Below are 15597 nucleotides of genomic sequence, written 5' to 3' on the forward strand. Positions count from 1 at the left end.
CAAGTGATTTCATAATAAGCGGAAGCACTATTGTATTTTTGGATGTGGGATACTTGGCAGTGTCACCTCCTCCCTCCCACAAAAAGCACTGAATTAATGATACCTTTAAAGTAACATCCATTTCTTCCATGCCAGGTTACTTCAGGTGGAACATTCATTGGCATTGGACGGAAAACACCAGACTGCCAAGGAAACACCAAGTACTTCCGCTGTAAATTCTGCAATTTCACTTATATGGGCAACTCATCAACGGAACTAGAACAACATTTTCTTCAGACTCACCCGAACAAAATAAAAGCTTCTCTCCCCTCCTCTGAGGGTGCAAAACCTTCGGAGAAGAACTCTAATAAATCCATCCCTGCACTTCGGTCCAGTGATTCCGGAGACTTGGGAAAGTGGCAGGACAAGATGACAGTCAAGGCAGGAGATGACACGCCTGTTGGTTACTCAGTGCCCATCAAACCCCTTGATTCAAGACAAAATGGTACAGAGGCCACCAGTTACTACTGGTGTAAATTTTGTAGTTTCAGCTGCGAGTCATCAAGCTCACTGAAGCTGCTAGAACATTATGGCAAGCAGCATGGAGGAGCACAGTCAGGTGGCCTTAACCCAGAATTGAATGACAAGCTGTCCAGGGGCTCTGTCATTAATCAGAATGATCTAGCCAAAAGTGCAGAAGGGGAGCCAATGACCAAGGCAGACAAGGGCTCTAGTGGGGCGAAGAAGAAGGACTTCTCCAGCAAGGGAGCAGAGGATAATATGGTCACGAGCTACAATTGTCAGTTCTGCGACTTCAGATATTCCAAAAGCCATGGCCCCGACGTAATTGTTGTGGGGCCACTTCTCCGTCATTATCAACAGCTCCATAACATTCATAAGTGTACCATTAAACACTGTCCCTTCTGTCCTAGAGGCCTTTGCAGCCCAGAAAAGCACCTTGGAGAAATTACTTATCCATTTGCTTGTAGGAAAAGTAATTGCTCCCACTGTGCGCTCTTGCTTTTGCACTTGTCTCCGGGGGCGGCCGGAAGCTCAAGAGTCAAACACCAGTGCCACCAATGTTCCTTCTCCACCCCCGATGTGGACGTGCTCCTCTTTCATTACGAGAGTGTGCATGAGTCCCAAGCATCGGATGTCAAACAAGAAGGCAATCACCTGCAAGGATCGGATGGGCAGCCGGCTGTCAAGGAAAGCAAAGAATACTCATGTACCAAATGTGACTTCATTACCCAGGTGGAAGAAGAGATTTCCCGACACTACAGGTAAGCCGTACGGGGGAAAAACAGTGAGAAAATGATAGAAAGTATCCAGAGGGCTGACCCAAGGATTTTGGGGAATGATTGTGGTGACCTTGGGCAGTTATAGAACAAGATCATGTTCTGTAAGATCACAGACTGCAGATTCTATATTAGTAGATGTGATAACCACAGATTTTAATTTGGTCACTTGTTTCAAACTGTTTACTCTTATGATTCATACCTGTTTTATACCATCTACTGAATATATTTTAAAATTCTCAATGATGCTGATAATGTTGATGGTTGTACCGCAATTCATTTATTTGTCCTTGCTAAGTATGACCCCATATCCCATGATTTTTGATGGAGCAGCTTCCAAATGAAAGATGCCACTATAATATGTACTATTCTCTATTCCACCTGGGAAACAATCCACTTGAGAACACGTTGCTCGTTTTTCTTGTAAAATGAAATTGGACATTCTTCTGGTTTTAAAAAATTAAGCAACGTCATTGTTTTGCGTACAGACAGTAATGTGAAGCAGAGAACTCTGTAATATGTGTGACTTTGGGTTTCTGTACACTCTGAGTGAGTAAAGCTGCTTACGTTGTTTCAGATTCGTAAATAGATGTAAGGTGTGTTACTGTTTTCCTTCTACTTCCATCTTATTCTTGTTATAAACATTAACTTTCCCAATTTTTCATCTAGAGATGAGTTTAGAATACATATCTTTTTTTTTTTTTTTTTTGCGGTACGCGGACCTCTCACTGTTGTGGCCTCTCCTGTTGCGGAGCACAGGCTCCGGATGCACAGGCTCAGCGGCCATGGCTCACGGGCCCAGCCGCTCCGCGGCATGTGGGATCTTCCCGGACTGGGGCACAAACCCGTGTCCCCTGCATCGGCAGGCGGACTCTCAACCACTACGCCACCAGGGAAGCCCTAAAATACATATCTTTATTTCATTTATGTATTCATTTCTTAACTAATTAACTCCAAAAATACACATAGTGCCAGGCATTGATTATAAAATAGGAGAAAAGAACATAAACATAGTGCCCTTATGGAACTTATGATTTAGCAGAATCCTGGTAGCATAGTGCATTCAGATATTACTTCCAGAGTATTGGGTACTCTTGTTATCATGCCTCTAAGCATCAAAGTCAAGAGCTTTATTTACTATTTTTAAGGGCTTTTCCATTTGCAGACTCAATATCCTAGTTTAAAAATCTGGTTATTTAAATTTTCACATCCCAAGATTTTAAATAGTTCCTCCCATTATTTTAAAAAGTTGTGTGTTAGTACCAGTGTGTGTCTGTTTTCTCAATCGCCAGTAACGAAGCAGTTTATGTCCAACAATAGGCTAACAATGTTACACGTTAATTTGAAGGGCATCCTAATGTTCACAGTGGATCTAAACGTTCAGAAAACACTTCCTTGAGATTTACACTGTTTAATTTATAAGGTCAGCCCTGGGAAAGACACAGTCCTGCGATCAAATATGTGTTCACACTTGCAGTGAGTGTTTCTGGCTCTTTTGATGTTAGCTGCATGCTTATTTATTTCTGGGGCAAGCAGACATTAGCTTCCTTCCGAGCCTTGTTAGTATGTATACTGTGCGTGTACATTTCTTAAGCGTTGTAGAAATTAGATAACCCATTCTTTTTTTGAAGAGGAGGCTTTTTTTAATCATGAAGAAATTAGCCAACACACACACACACACACACACACACACACACACACACACTGATGCATGTAGATACCAGATCCCTTGGATGAGTGGCTTTTTTTGAGGAAGCTGAGGCTATTGGTTGAAAACTTGGCTGGAAAAATAGAGATTCCGTATGTTTTGGTTAAACAAACAAACAAAATCTAAGAAATAAATATGAATAAAAATATTACTGAATAATCTCAGAGTTTAATTAATATTCAGTAATGAAAGTAAGCTCCAGAAGGAAGAGACTAGTTCTATTTTGTTCATTGCTGTATCTGCACGATTTAGTGTAGTAGTGCCAGGATGGGTAATAGGTGCTCAGTGAATACATTTAAATAAATGAGATCCCTGTGAGATTTTGACTTCACAGTAGTCATGAATAAATCGAAATCTCCATGGTGAGTTTTAATTTAATCTTTGACTATTGTACGGTCTTGGAACCCTTCTGAGGACACACAAAATGGAAGTACAGTTTGAACTTAAGTCAACCTTCTTAGTATTTTATTAGATTAAAAATAATTAGCAGCACTTGTCTCTAGGTCATTATAATCCTCTCGCACTTATTCTTAAAACCTGATGTAGTTTGTGTGCTCCTAGGTCCTTTAAGTTGCTCTGCTTGAGTTCTTTTAGAAATATTTGAAATTTGGAGACTTACTGTTTCAGGAGCCACAGCTTGGTAAGAAGTATAAAGAAACTCTACTGAAAGTTGAACAGTGGAGGCTTCAGGGATGTGAAAACAGATAGTCACATGAATGTTGAAAACTTAATCTGCCATCCAAGCACTTCCCCCAAATGCTACATTTTGAAGGTAGTGTAGGAGGAGAGAAATTTACCACATCACAATACTATCTTTCTAGTTAAATTTATATTTATTCATATTATTCATGTTGGGAAACTTTTACCACAATTCTGTTATTACTGGGGATTATATTCTAGGCTTTTGAATACTTTATGTACAAGACTTATAGTGTACTAAAAAAGATAGCACAAACGGAGAGCTGTACAATGTGTGAAATCATGTAGCTATAAAATAACTACAGCTAAGAAGCAAGAGAGTTGATTTAAAGCTATCAGAGAAAAACCTCAGTGTGGATTTCATTCCATGGGCATTTTCCTAAAGAACCAGTTTAACCTGAGTTGAACTGCCAAATTATCCACTTAGTAAGTGAAACTTGGCCAGTTCTCCTTTCTTTATGTTTCATATTTACTTATGATACCCCGTAGTTCACGTCATGACAGAATTCTTATATTCCACTCCTGTTTGTTTCTCACACTCCATTTCTTTTATTATATATTATTTAATTAACCAGTGTACCCATTCTCTAATTGACTACCATTCTCCTAATCAACATTTTCAGTGTTATAACTTTGTGTTTCTGGAGTTGTGGGAGGAATACCTCCTTACAAAGCAACTATGCCAGATAAAACATAATTTCTTAGTGACTTGTTAGACTTCCATGAATTAAGTGAAAGCTCTGAAGCTTTTCTCTTCACCCCTTCACCAAAAGTGAGCTAAACCCAGACTGGGGAGAGCAAGCAGGGAATGCAAGTTTTCATGGATGAAAAATGCTGACATTGATACTGCAGTTATATTGAGACTAAGCCCAGAGTCACTGGCAGAGAGAGGGCGTTGAATCCATGAGTTTCACTCTAAGCTGACACCTTGAAGTTGGCTAATGTGATTCAACATTACTGCCTTCCTCTGACTCCTGTCAGAAGTAAACACAGATTTATCTCCAGGAAAATACTCCAGTTTTCACCTCCATGTTACGTATGGCTTAAGATAAACCTTATATGAGCTTCCACATTACAGCAGTTTACCATATAAGTGTGGATGTAAATCACTACATGTGAAATCAGTAGGAAAAGCAAATAACAGCTTTAGATACCCAGGAACTTCAGATCAGCAGTTTTCATTTAGAAAATAATAATTAATAAATGTTTAAAGAAATGAAAATTACACTTATAAATTGATCAAGCTACATGAGACTATAAATAACCAGGAATATTCAAAAAAGAAACAATAGCATTTTTGAATGGACAATCTAATTATTGAAATTTAAAACATGGACAAGTTAAGTAATATATTAGCAAATGAGTTAATCAGAAGTTAAATCTGAAGATATTAGCCAGAATACTTAAGAGAGGGGAAGGGGATGGAAAATATCAAAAGTGGATATTAAGATATGAAAATACAAGAAGCTGTTCTGACATGCATCTAATTAGAGCCCCAGAAGAAAAGAATATTGAATGGAAGATAAGCAATCAATATTTGAGAAGATAATGGCAGATGAGTTCTTAAAACTGATGAAAGGCATAAACACACAGGTACAAAATAGGATAGCTTATACTGAGCAGAATATGTAGATCTTCCTCGACTTATAATGGGTTTATGTCCCAATAAACCCAGTATAAGTTGAAAATAACATAGATCAAAAATGCATTTAATACAACTAACCTACTGAAATCATAGCTTAGCCTAGCCTAACTTAAATGTGCTCAGAACACTTGTACCCTATAGTTGAGAAAAATCTTTTAACACAAAGCTTATTTTATAATAAAGTGTTGACTATCTTATGTAATTTATTGAATACTGTACTGAAAGTGAAAACCAGAATGGTTGTCTGGGTACAGAATGGTTGTAAATGTATTGGTTTTTTCCTCTCCTGATCATGTGGCTGACTGGGAGCTGGGGTTCCCTGCTTCGACCCAGCATCATGAGAGAGTATCGTACCACGTATCCTGCATATTATTAGCCCAGTAAAAGATCCAAATTCAAAATTCAAAGTACGGTTTCTACCGACTGCATATGGTTTTTGCACCATCCTAAGGTTGAAAGATTGTAAGTCGAGCCATCATAAGTTGGGGGCCATCTGTACACAAATAAATTCAGTCATAGACATCTTGGAGTAAAAATTGAAATGCTAAGGCAGAGAGGTTCCTTAGAGCAGCTAAAGAGAAACAACAGCTCAACCATTCAGAAAAGACTATTAGGTTAACAGTAGACTTTTTATCAGCCACAATGGAAACCAGAAGATGGAGGAATACTATTCAGTTTTGAAGAAAAAAAAAAAAGTCAACCTAGTGTTGCCTGCCTGTCAAAACTACCTTCCAAAAATAAGAGCAAAGACATTTTCACATAAACAAAGACCAGGGAACTGTGAGTAAGTCTCAACAGCCATAGCATGCCTAATTTATGCAGTTAAAAAGGGATTGACTGAGTTATTGGGCAACACTATTATGTGAGTTTGCAGGGAGATTGATCAGAATTAAGGTGTTCTAACGTGCTTGAATTGTCTGGAGTTAGTGAGTTAGGACTTTGTTATGCGTATTTTGATAACTTTAGGGATAACTAATGAAAGAGTAGGAAATGAGTACTTAACTTCCAAAGCTATAGAGGAGAAAAATGGACAACAAAATAAAGAACACCCATAAAATTCAATCTTTTTTTTAATGTATCCTTTTTTAGAGGATACGTGGGGAAAAGTATACAAATAGAATTTTTAAAGGAAGATGGTAAAAAAAAAAGTCCAGACATCAAAAATCTTAATGAATCTGTGGGGGTTAAACTTTCCACTTAAAAGATATTATCAGACATATTAAAAAAAATTTAACTATAAGCTGTTTATAGGTTACACACTCAAAGCATAAGGCTATGGAGAGTTTGAAAGAGCAAAATAGACTAAGTTATAGGCGTAAATATAAACGAAAGAACAATTGAGGTAGCTTTATTAATCTCATACAATTTAGACCCTAAGACAAAAAGCATATGCAGGAAAAGGCATTAGTAATGATAAGAGGTTCAGTTCATCAGGGATATATAATAATTACAAATATATAAAATATAAATATAAATAAATATATATGTAAAGCACAAATTGATCAAGAACTACAGGGAAAATATGACAAACCACAATCACAGTAGTACATTTTAGGAAACCTCCCTTATTAAAGGTTGAACAGAAAAAAATTTTTTCAAAATATAAAATATTTGAGCAACAAATTAAGAAACTTATTTATTTATGTATTTATCTTGGCAATGCTGTGTGGCTTGCAGGATCTCAGTTCCCTGACCAGGGATTGAACCTGGTCCACGGCAGTGAAAGCCCAGAATCCTAACCTCTAGGTCACCAGGGAACTCCCTGTTTTTTTTTTTAACTTGATTTAATTAAAATACATCAATTCTACACCCAACGATTAGAGAATGCACATGCTTTTCAAGCAGATATAAAATGCTTATAAAATTTGGTACATACTAAGCCAATAAGAAATAAGATTTCAGAAAAACAGTATCGGGCTTCCCTGGTGGCGCAGTGGTTGAGAGTCCGCCTGCCAATGCAGGGGACACGGGTTCATGACCCGGTCCGGGAAGATCCCACATGCCGCGGAGCGGCTGGGCCCGTGAGGCATGGCCGCTGAGCCTGCGCGTCCGGAACCTGTGCTCCGCAACGGGAGAGGCCGCAACAGTGAGAGAGGCCCGCGTACCGGAAAAAAAAAAAAAACAGTATCATATAGAACATACCCTTATACTCAGTGTAATTAAATCAGACGTCCATAGCAGAAAGATAAGGATAGATGAAATCACACAAGGCAAATATTAACCAAAGAAAACAATGAGGTCATTTTATTTATTCCAGGAAACATAGGTGTTAAGACAAAAAATATATAATGGATTAAAAAATGGATAAAAATTGCCAGTACGTATGATTTTATAAAGTGAATTTAGCAAATTCTGGCAATATCAGATGCTCGTATTCCCAAAGACCATGTAATTTCACTCCTCAGAAGAAAACTTCTTGTGCGGGAACACTAGGAAACATGTGCAAAAATGTTCAAAGTAGTATTTTTTTAAAGAGCAAAACAACCGAAACAAAAAGCAAAGCAAATAAGAAAAAAACCTCAACTATACATAAGAGGTTAGTTAAGTAACTTATAGGTTTGTCATACTGTGGAATATTATACAATAGTGAATTTGAATAAATGACAGTTGAATACAACATGGATGTCTTATAAATATAATTTTGACCGAATAAAAACAAATCAAAGACAACTATTTGTAGCTTCATACTATTTCATAGAAGTTCATAAAAGAAGTTCATAAAAACTAGCAAACAAAACTGTATACATATATTCATATATATTTATATATGTATACACCATGTATATTTGTTACATTCATGTACATATATTGAACTGTACCATAAACATTATTTTCCCTCTATAAATATATCATTCTTTCTTTCTCTGTTTATATATATATATGTGTGTGTACATAGACTCTTTGTCACTCTGTATCTCTCCATATAAAGATAAAGAATATATAAACATATATCAATCATATTTTATGATCCTATGATTATGTTCATTTTTTGCTAAACCTAGATATGAATGTGTATATATGTGCGTGTACACGTGTGCGATTAATATTACACGATAAAATTTTAAAAATGAGGCATCAATTCTCATCAATACACATATCCAATAAATATTTGAATAAATAGTCAACTTCCCTTATTATTAAAAAACTACTTGAAAATCAGTGATATAGTCATTATCTACCTAATTGACTAGAATGTGGAAAAATGTACATATTTTTTGGTAGTGTATGTGATGACAAGCATCTGTCTGTTTAGGGATTTATGAATGCATTAAAATTTTTTAAACAGTGTTTGAATATTTTAGACATAAAATATATATCTTTATGGTTATTTCCTTTATATCTAAAGGAAATAACATTGGATGCAGTAGCTGATTAAATTAATGTAGCTACTGCACAATTTCTACCTTAAAAGAGCTCTGGGAAGGAACATGAGCTGTGTGCTCTGCTAGTTCTAAAGAATAGATTTTATGATAAGCACTTAATTATCAGCACATCTGAAAAAGCTAAGTACACAGTGCATTAGTACAGAGTTTCTAAAAGGGTGAGTACCAAGATGGTTACATCTAGATTTGTGTATTTTATGTGTCATGTTCTTTTAAACAATACCTAATAAATCAGTTGCCTGTAAAACCTTGAAATGGACATCATGGTTCAAGTTGAAAATTCCCATTGTGAGACAGAAAGTTACCCAAGGTATTATAGTCCATCAAGAAAATAACCCACAATTGCACTACCTTTATTTGGATACATTATTTATTAGAAATTTCAGGTTTAATGGTCCTGAAGACTTTATATAGGAACATTTATCGAGTCATGGCATAAGATAAATTTTAGCCATGATTTACATTTCATATTATATAATTTATTTCTCTTTTCTTGTTTACTTTCTATTTCATGGGAAGATTTATTTTTCTGTTTTGAATGTTTGGTAGGGATATCTTCTTTTTGAAAGTGAATCATAAATTGAGATTTTTCAGCTAAGACATTAGTTGTGTTTTCTTCTACCACGTGAAGGTGGCATCACCCTACACCCTTCTAAAAGAACCCAGTTATTCCAAATAAGTAAATACTCATCAGATTATTTCAGTATAAAAATACAAGATGAGTGGATTGAATGGAATCTTATTCATTCAAAATTTCAATTTTCCTTAGATTATATTTTGTACACTACTCCTTTGCACTTGACTAAGGCTGAATATTAAATTTTCAGCTTTTAAAAGTTGATTATCGGTTACCCACCTATACATCTGTAATTCCTTTTCTGTTTTTGTCCCTCAAATACTCTCTTCAGATGCTTTTCATTCCAACATTCAACAGTGGCAGTGACCTCAAGTGCCACACCTGTAGACTCTTATGACACAAAAAATGACTAATTAGTTGTCACATATACTGAACTATATTTAAATTAAATCACTTCATTTACTCTTCCTTTGTGACAATTTATCTGTAGGTATTTTTTTCCATAATTACCAAAAAATACCTTTGAAGTCTTAATTGATTAGTATTTATAATTTATTCATTTACTTTGATGTCCATTTAGTCATTGAAGAAGAAAAACTATGGTTAAAACTATTGAAAGTGAAATACAGTTATTCAGTGAAGGAGAGCTTTTTAAGTTATGGCATAAATCTCTGGAAGTTAACATTAAAAGGAAAAAAACAAAGCATTGTTTAGAGCTGACTCCACAAATACCGTGAGCTGTTTGTTATGAAAATCGAAATACAGAAATATTATCAGAGTAGAGCAAAAGACTAGCACCTTTTAGCTGATTTTTTTCTAGAATCTAGAAAACCTCAGTTCTTTATGAATTATGAAAATAATTTTTAATCTCTACTAATGAATAAAATGCTACTGCTAGGATAAAAGGTATTGAAATATGAATGGATCTGAAATAAATGCTTTTTTATAGCACGTGAAAATTCTGTCAAGTAGAATAAGGAATAAAACATCTTTTCTCAAAGAAATTTTAAGTCACTTGAATTAAGTACAATTTGGTTTTTTTTATGCAGCTTGATGTAGTTTTTTCTGGAGGCAAAAGATGATTATCTCTTTTATCAAAGTTGATTGTGTTCATTGTCTAAAGTTTTGCACTAGAAAAATTGAGATTTTATGTAAGTGTGTCCCAAACATTGTATGGGACATACTTACACTAAAATATTATTTGTTTATTATCTGAAATTCACATTTAACTGGGCATCCTGTATTTTATCTGGCACCGATAATGGTAGGGAGATCTACAGACTGACATCTTTTTTCCTCAGGTAGCATGAAGAGAATGTTTGCTATCCAGTTGGCAGCAGAGTATAGAATTTAAATTAATGCAAATATATTTGCAGTGTCTTTTAAATTAGTTGAGCTTCATGTAGCTAGAAGTTCTAGGAGTTTTTAAATAATGAAGAGTTTATTCAGAGAACCATTCAAAATATACCATCTGCAAAATATCTATGTACTTCTTAATATTTCTCTGCTGCTTTATGACTTTACCTATTAAGTCTAGCATTACCAGAGCTGTGGTGGTTCATTCCTTTGGTTATTAAGTAGATATTTACTGACTGTCTGGATGTTCTGGGTGGAGCTGGAAGGGATATATAGAGATGTGTGGGCTTTGATCTTGATTTTAAGGCAATTACAATATAACTGTAAAGTAAGACATACATGATTATTTGGTAAATGAGAGCTTTTTAAATGATGAAATAAATCTTTTTATGCCATCACTTAAATCAAAGGCCATTCATTTTAATAAAACGCAATGTGAAAAAAATCCTCTGGATGACAGAGTTTCAGAGTAGCTCAGAGGATGGTAGGTTTACCCTTGGGTTTGAGTCATTTGGGAAGCCTTTATGGATGAGAAGGCAGTTAAGATGGGTCTTGAAAAATGAAGAGAAAACTCCCTGAACCTTTTGAGGTTTTCATATTAATGTTGATAAAATGAAATGTATTCAGTAGGTTAGAGCAGAGTCCAAACTAATGTAGTTTCTCAATGACTAAACTTTTATTCTTCAGTAATGTTTCTTATACTAGGCATTAAAATAATCTTTTTATTTTGGGGGGACATGGCATTAAGTTGAAGGGCTTTTCAGTTATTGTTGAGAGTGACACAAGTCAGAAATATACCCAAATCTTTCAGGAAGTAATTCCTGAACAAGCTAGTAGTATTGCATCAACTACCAAACAGCATACATGCAAGAATAACTATGGACACGAGCTAGAATACTGCATCATGCACTCTGTATTATTTTATGAATTGACTTGTCTGTGCTTCACATTCTTATTGTATGTAGTAGGGATGGAAATAGGTACTGTGTGTGATTGTTGTAGAATAATGGCCTAGAACTAAAGAATACTAAAAGATGATGCCCAAACAGTGAAATAAAGAAGATGAATGACTATTTGCGGATTTTGCTTGACAATGTCACGTTTATAGTTTTAGCTTATGAAGCTGTTAGGGTTGACTTTCAGAGGTGGGAGTATGTGCTTTAAGAGGGAAGATGATGTTGCTCATCATAAAGAATTCATTTGGGGATGTTCTGTCAAGTACTGAGTATATATATTGAGAGTTCATTCCGATCTAACACTCATCGATGTATTTCTGACCATGGCTTCGTGACTTTTGCTATTTAAGGTGTGGTCTGGGAACCAACAGCATCAGCATCATCTGGGATTTTATAAGAAATAGAGACTATTGGGTACCACCCCAGATTTCCAGAATCAGAATCTGAGTTTTAACAAGATTCCCAGATGATTCTTCTGCATGTTAGGGTTTAAGAAGCACCGCTCTAGATGTTAGCATAGGTGATTGAAAAGTTCATGTTGCTCCCAGCTTTTGAAAGTACAGTGATGTTGTCTTTTTAATATATTTCCTATCATTTATTTGATGACTATTATATGGAGAAAGAAGTCCTTCAGTTCTCCAGAGTATTATGCAGCAAATTGTCTTTTCTGCTTCACCTCAGGGTGTTCAGTGGCCTGAAAGATGGAGCAGTTTAGCAGTTTACTGCTTAATTGTCAAGCTTTACTCTCTTTTCATGAATAGGAGTCACACTCAGAATCTTATGATTCTGAATAACAAAGATAGTAAGGGCATTACCTGTGTTTTATTAGAGTCACAGGTGGTAGAGGATGTCTTGAGTGTGTTCATTCAGTTGTTTTGAACCAGGATATATCTACTAATGTAGTTTGTGACTGGTCCCTGCATGGGTGTCCCCTGAAGACCTTACTAAAAATTCAGATTCTCAAGTTATGTCCAGGAGATTCAGATCTTCAGTAGGGCAACTGAGAGGCCCTGGAATCTGTATTGCTAAGAAACTCCTTCAGTTGCAGCCCGTTTTGCAAACCATTGCTGTAGTCAGTCTCACTTCTGTCAGTTAGAAGACCTTTCCCTTCCCCTCATGTTTTCAATTTTTAGCCCTCATTTTTCATTGTCAGTATTGTCAGTAATTTTATTTATTTTTGTATAAAGTTAAAAATTCAGGCAACCGAGGATAGAAAAATAGAACATCAGTCTGGAAGGTAGAAGCCCTGTATTCTTGACTTGATGTAGACTAAATGGACAAGGCACTTTCTTCATTTTACTTATCTATAAAATGGGCTTTATACCTCAGTGGAATGTGAGATCACATATGTGTGAGTGCTTTGAAGTCTTCAAAAGAAAACGTGTGTGCGTTGAGCTTGTTATTGCCAGCTCGTTTTAATATCCTTCCTGTTAGTATGTGTTTTTCTTTTCAATGTAAAACCCGGTTCTCACTGAAAACTTATCTCTGCAGTTTCTGTCTCCTTTCTGCTTTACACCCAGCCTCACCGTCCTCTGCATTTGGACAGTCCTCCAGCACCTGTATCACGGAAGGTTTTGCCTTGATCAGTCAGAATAAGAGCTCCTCTGTGGGCAGATCTGAACAGCTCTTGCCGAGACCTGTAAGGAGTCAGAGAGTTGTCCGTTGGGACAGGAACTTGAAACTAGAAAACCTAGAAGCCCCCAGACACCTTGTGTCAAGAGTGATACGTTGCGATGAATTCATTGCCTAGACAGGACACACCCAGAACTCCTTGTATATTTAGGAGGACATGTCAGTCACATACCAGTTAAAGGTTGGATGTATTCGTCTTTTTATGGTGAAGGAATAGGTTGTCTCAAGGACATTTCTAGATTGCAGACTAAGTAGATATTGAAGGCACATAATCTTAATTACTGAGATATATTACTAGATATATTATGGTTCTAAACCACCCTCCTGAATACATTTACAAAGCATCCCTACCTCTGAAGACTTCAGGAAAACACAGGTAATGCCCTTTCTGTTTTTGTTATTCAGAATTTTAAGATTATGGGTCTGACTACTATTATTGAGAAAAGAGTAAGGCTTGACAATTAACTGCTAAACTGCTCCATCTTTCAGGTCATTGAATACCACTAGGTGAAGCAGAAAAGGCAAAAAATATATTCTACCTGGTAATGTCTTAAAACAAAGGATCTGCTAGGAAATAAACATGGTTTTAAGAAAGATGTCTGTTATGGTTAAAGTACCTGGGGGAGTGGAAAAGAATGATACCAAAATGCCAGTTGGTAAGTTTTAGCTCCTTTGAATAGAGTGCAGAATGCAGATTCACACAGAAGGGGGGCTTTATTTAATTTTAGGATTTATATTGGTTAACTCATACTAGATGCACTATTATTTTCATTTTGCAGGTGAGGAAATTGAGGCAGGTTCAGTAAATTATCCAAAGTCACATATATAGTAAAATACAGAGCCAAGCTTGAAACTTAGGCATTCTGGTTCTAGAGTCTTACTTTTAAGTGAACTAAATTGCTTCTCCAATAAAACTATGAGTCTTCTGTTTTAAAATAATTTTGTCATGTGGTACTCTAGAGTCTTGCACTTCTTCTCTTTTTTTTTTTTGCGGTACGCGGGCCTCCCACTGCTGTGGCCTCTCCCGTCGCGGAGCACAGGCTCCGGACGCGCAGGCTCAGCGGCCGTGGCTCACGGGCCCAGCCGCTCCGCGGCATGTGGGATCTTCCCGGGCCGGGGCATGAACCCGTGTCCCCTGCGTCGGCAGGCGGATTCTCAACCACTGCGCCACCAGGGAAGCCCCATTTTAATATTTTTATGGTCAATTCATCATCAAATTATTTTTCATTTATTGTATTTCCTTTTATCTTTCCTACTTCGTGAAGAAAAATAGGACAAAAGATTGAAAACAACCTCCTGTAAAAAGTAGAAGTTAAATATCCATATTTGTTCAAATAAATGTAAGCTGTTAATCACAAGAAGATAATCACGTACCAAATTAAGTACTCTCAACAAATATCGGCTGAGATTTTGTTACATGTCTTAATACCTTTGAATTTTGCTTGCATAAAATAAGAACGTTCTTTTGGATTTTCAGCCATCAGGTCTCGGAAGGAAGTCCTCCAGTAGAGAAACTTTTACACTCCCAAAGTGATTAAAGCACACATGTAACTATGCTACTCCTCTGCCTATAACCTTGCAGTTGCTTCCCTTTCCCTTTGAAGATACCTACCTCCTTGCCGTGGTCCACAAAGCTCTAGGTGACCCTCCGGCTTGTTGATTATTATGCTTCCTCTTATTTATTCCTCTCAAGCATCAGTGGCCTCTTTCAGTATCTCAGGCTTGCTAGAATGTACTGCCCTTTCCCCTCCCTCCTCCTCCAACAAGGATAGCTCCTTTCCATCCTTTGCTTTGATAAATCGCCCTCAGAAAGGCCTTCCTGAGGACCTTAAGCAGCCCTTCCACCCCCTTACCATCCCATCCATTCCATTCTTAGCACATATTACTCTTTGTCCTTACATGTTTATTTAGAGACTAATGTGAAGCTTGTCATTCCTGACTAGACTCTAAACACCAGCTGAGCAAGGACTATGTGCCTTGTATTCACCAATGTGTACCCAGTGCCTGGCAAAGTAATATTGTGATGATTATCTACAGATTACATATAGGGGTACCTACTTTGCAGTAGCTTTTTTTTTTTTTTTCTTTTTTTGTGGTACACGGGCCTCTCACCGTTGTGGCCTCTCCCGTTGCGGAGCACAGGCTCGGGACGTGCAGGCTCAGCGGCCATGGCTCACGGGCCCAGCCGCTCCGCGGCATGTGGGATCTTCCCGGACCGGGGCACGAACCCGTGTCCCCTGCATCGGCAGGTGGACTCTCAACCACTGCGCCACCAGGGAAGCCCCTGCAGTAGCTTTAAGTAACAGGTCTCAAAACTTATTTTGTTATTTTAAGTTGTAACTCCTAACACATTATATTGTGGAG

The 15597-nt window shown here is 36.9% G+C and overlaps 1 protein-coding gene across 8 annotated transcripts in view; it reads left to right on the plus strand.

Annotated features, from left to right (window-relative positions):
- Positions 1-15597, plus strand: part of TRPS1 (transcriptional repressor GATA binding 1) — a 264151-nt gene that overhangs the window by 61812 nt on the left and 186742 nt on the right. For all 8 annotated transcript variants that reach the window (XM_022555578.2, XM_022555586.2, XM_089898803.1 and 5 more), the window contains one exon: positions 136-1262. In XM_022555578.2, coding sequence (XP_022411286.1) covers positions 136-1262 — 1127 coding nt within the window. The remainder of the gene's footprint in view (positions 1-135; positions 1263-15597) is intronic.

Source organism: Delphinapterus leucas, chromosome 17 (genome assembly GCF_059928025.1).
Source record: "Delphinapterus leucas isolate spDelLeu-1000000601 "Yukka" chromosome 17, BTC_Dleu_Yukka2, whole genome shotgun sequence".
NCBI lineage: Eukaryota > Metazoa > Chordata > Mammalia > Artiodactyla > Monodontidae > Delphinapterus > Delphinapterus leucas.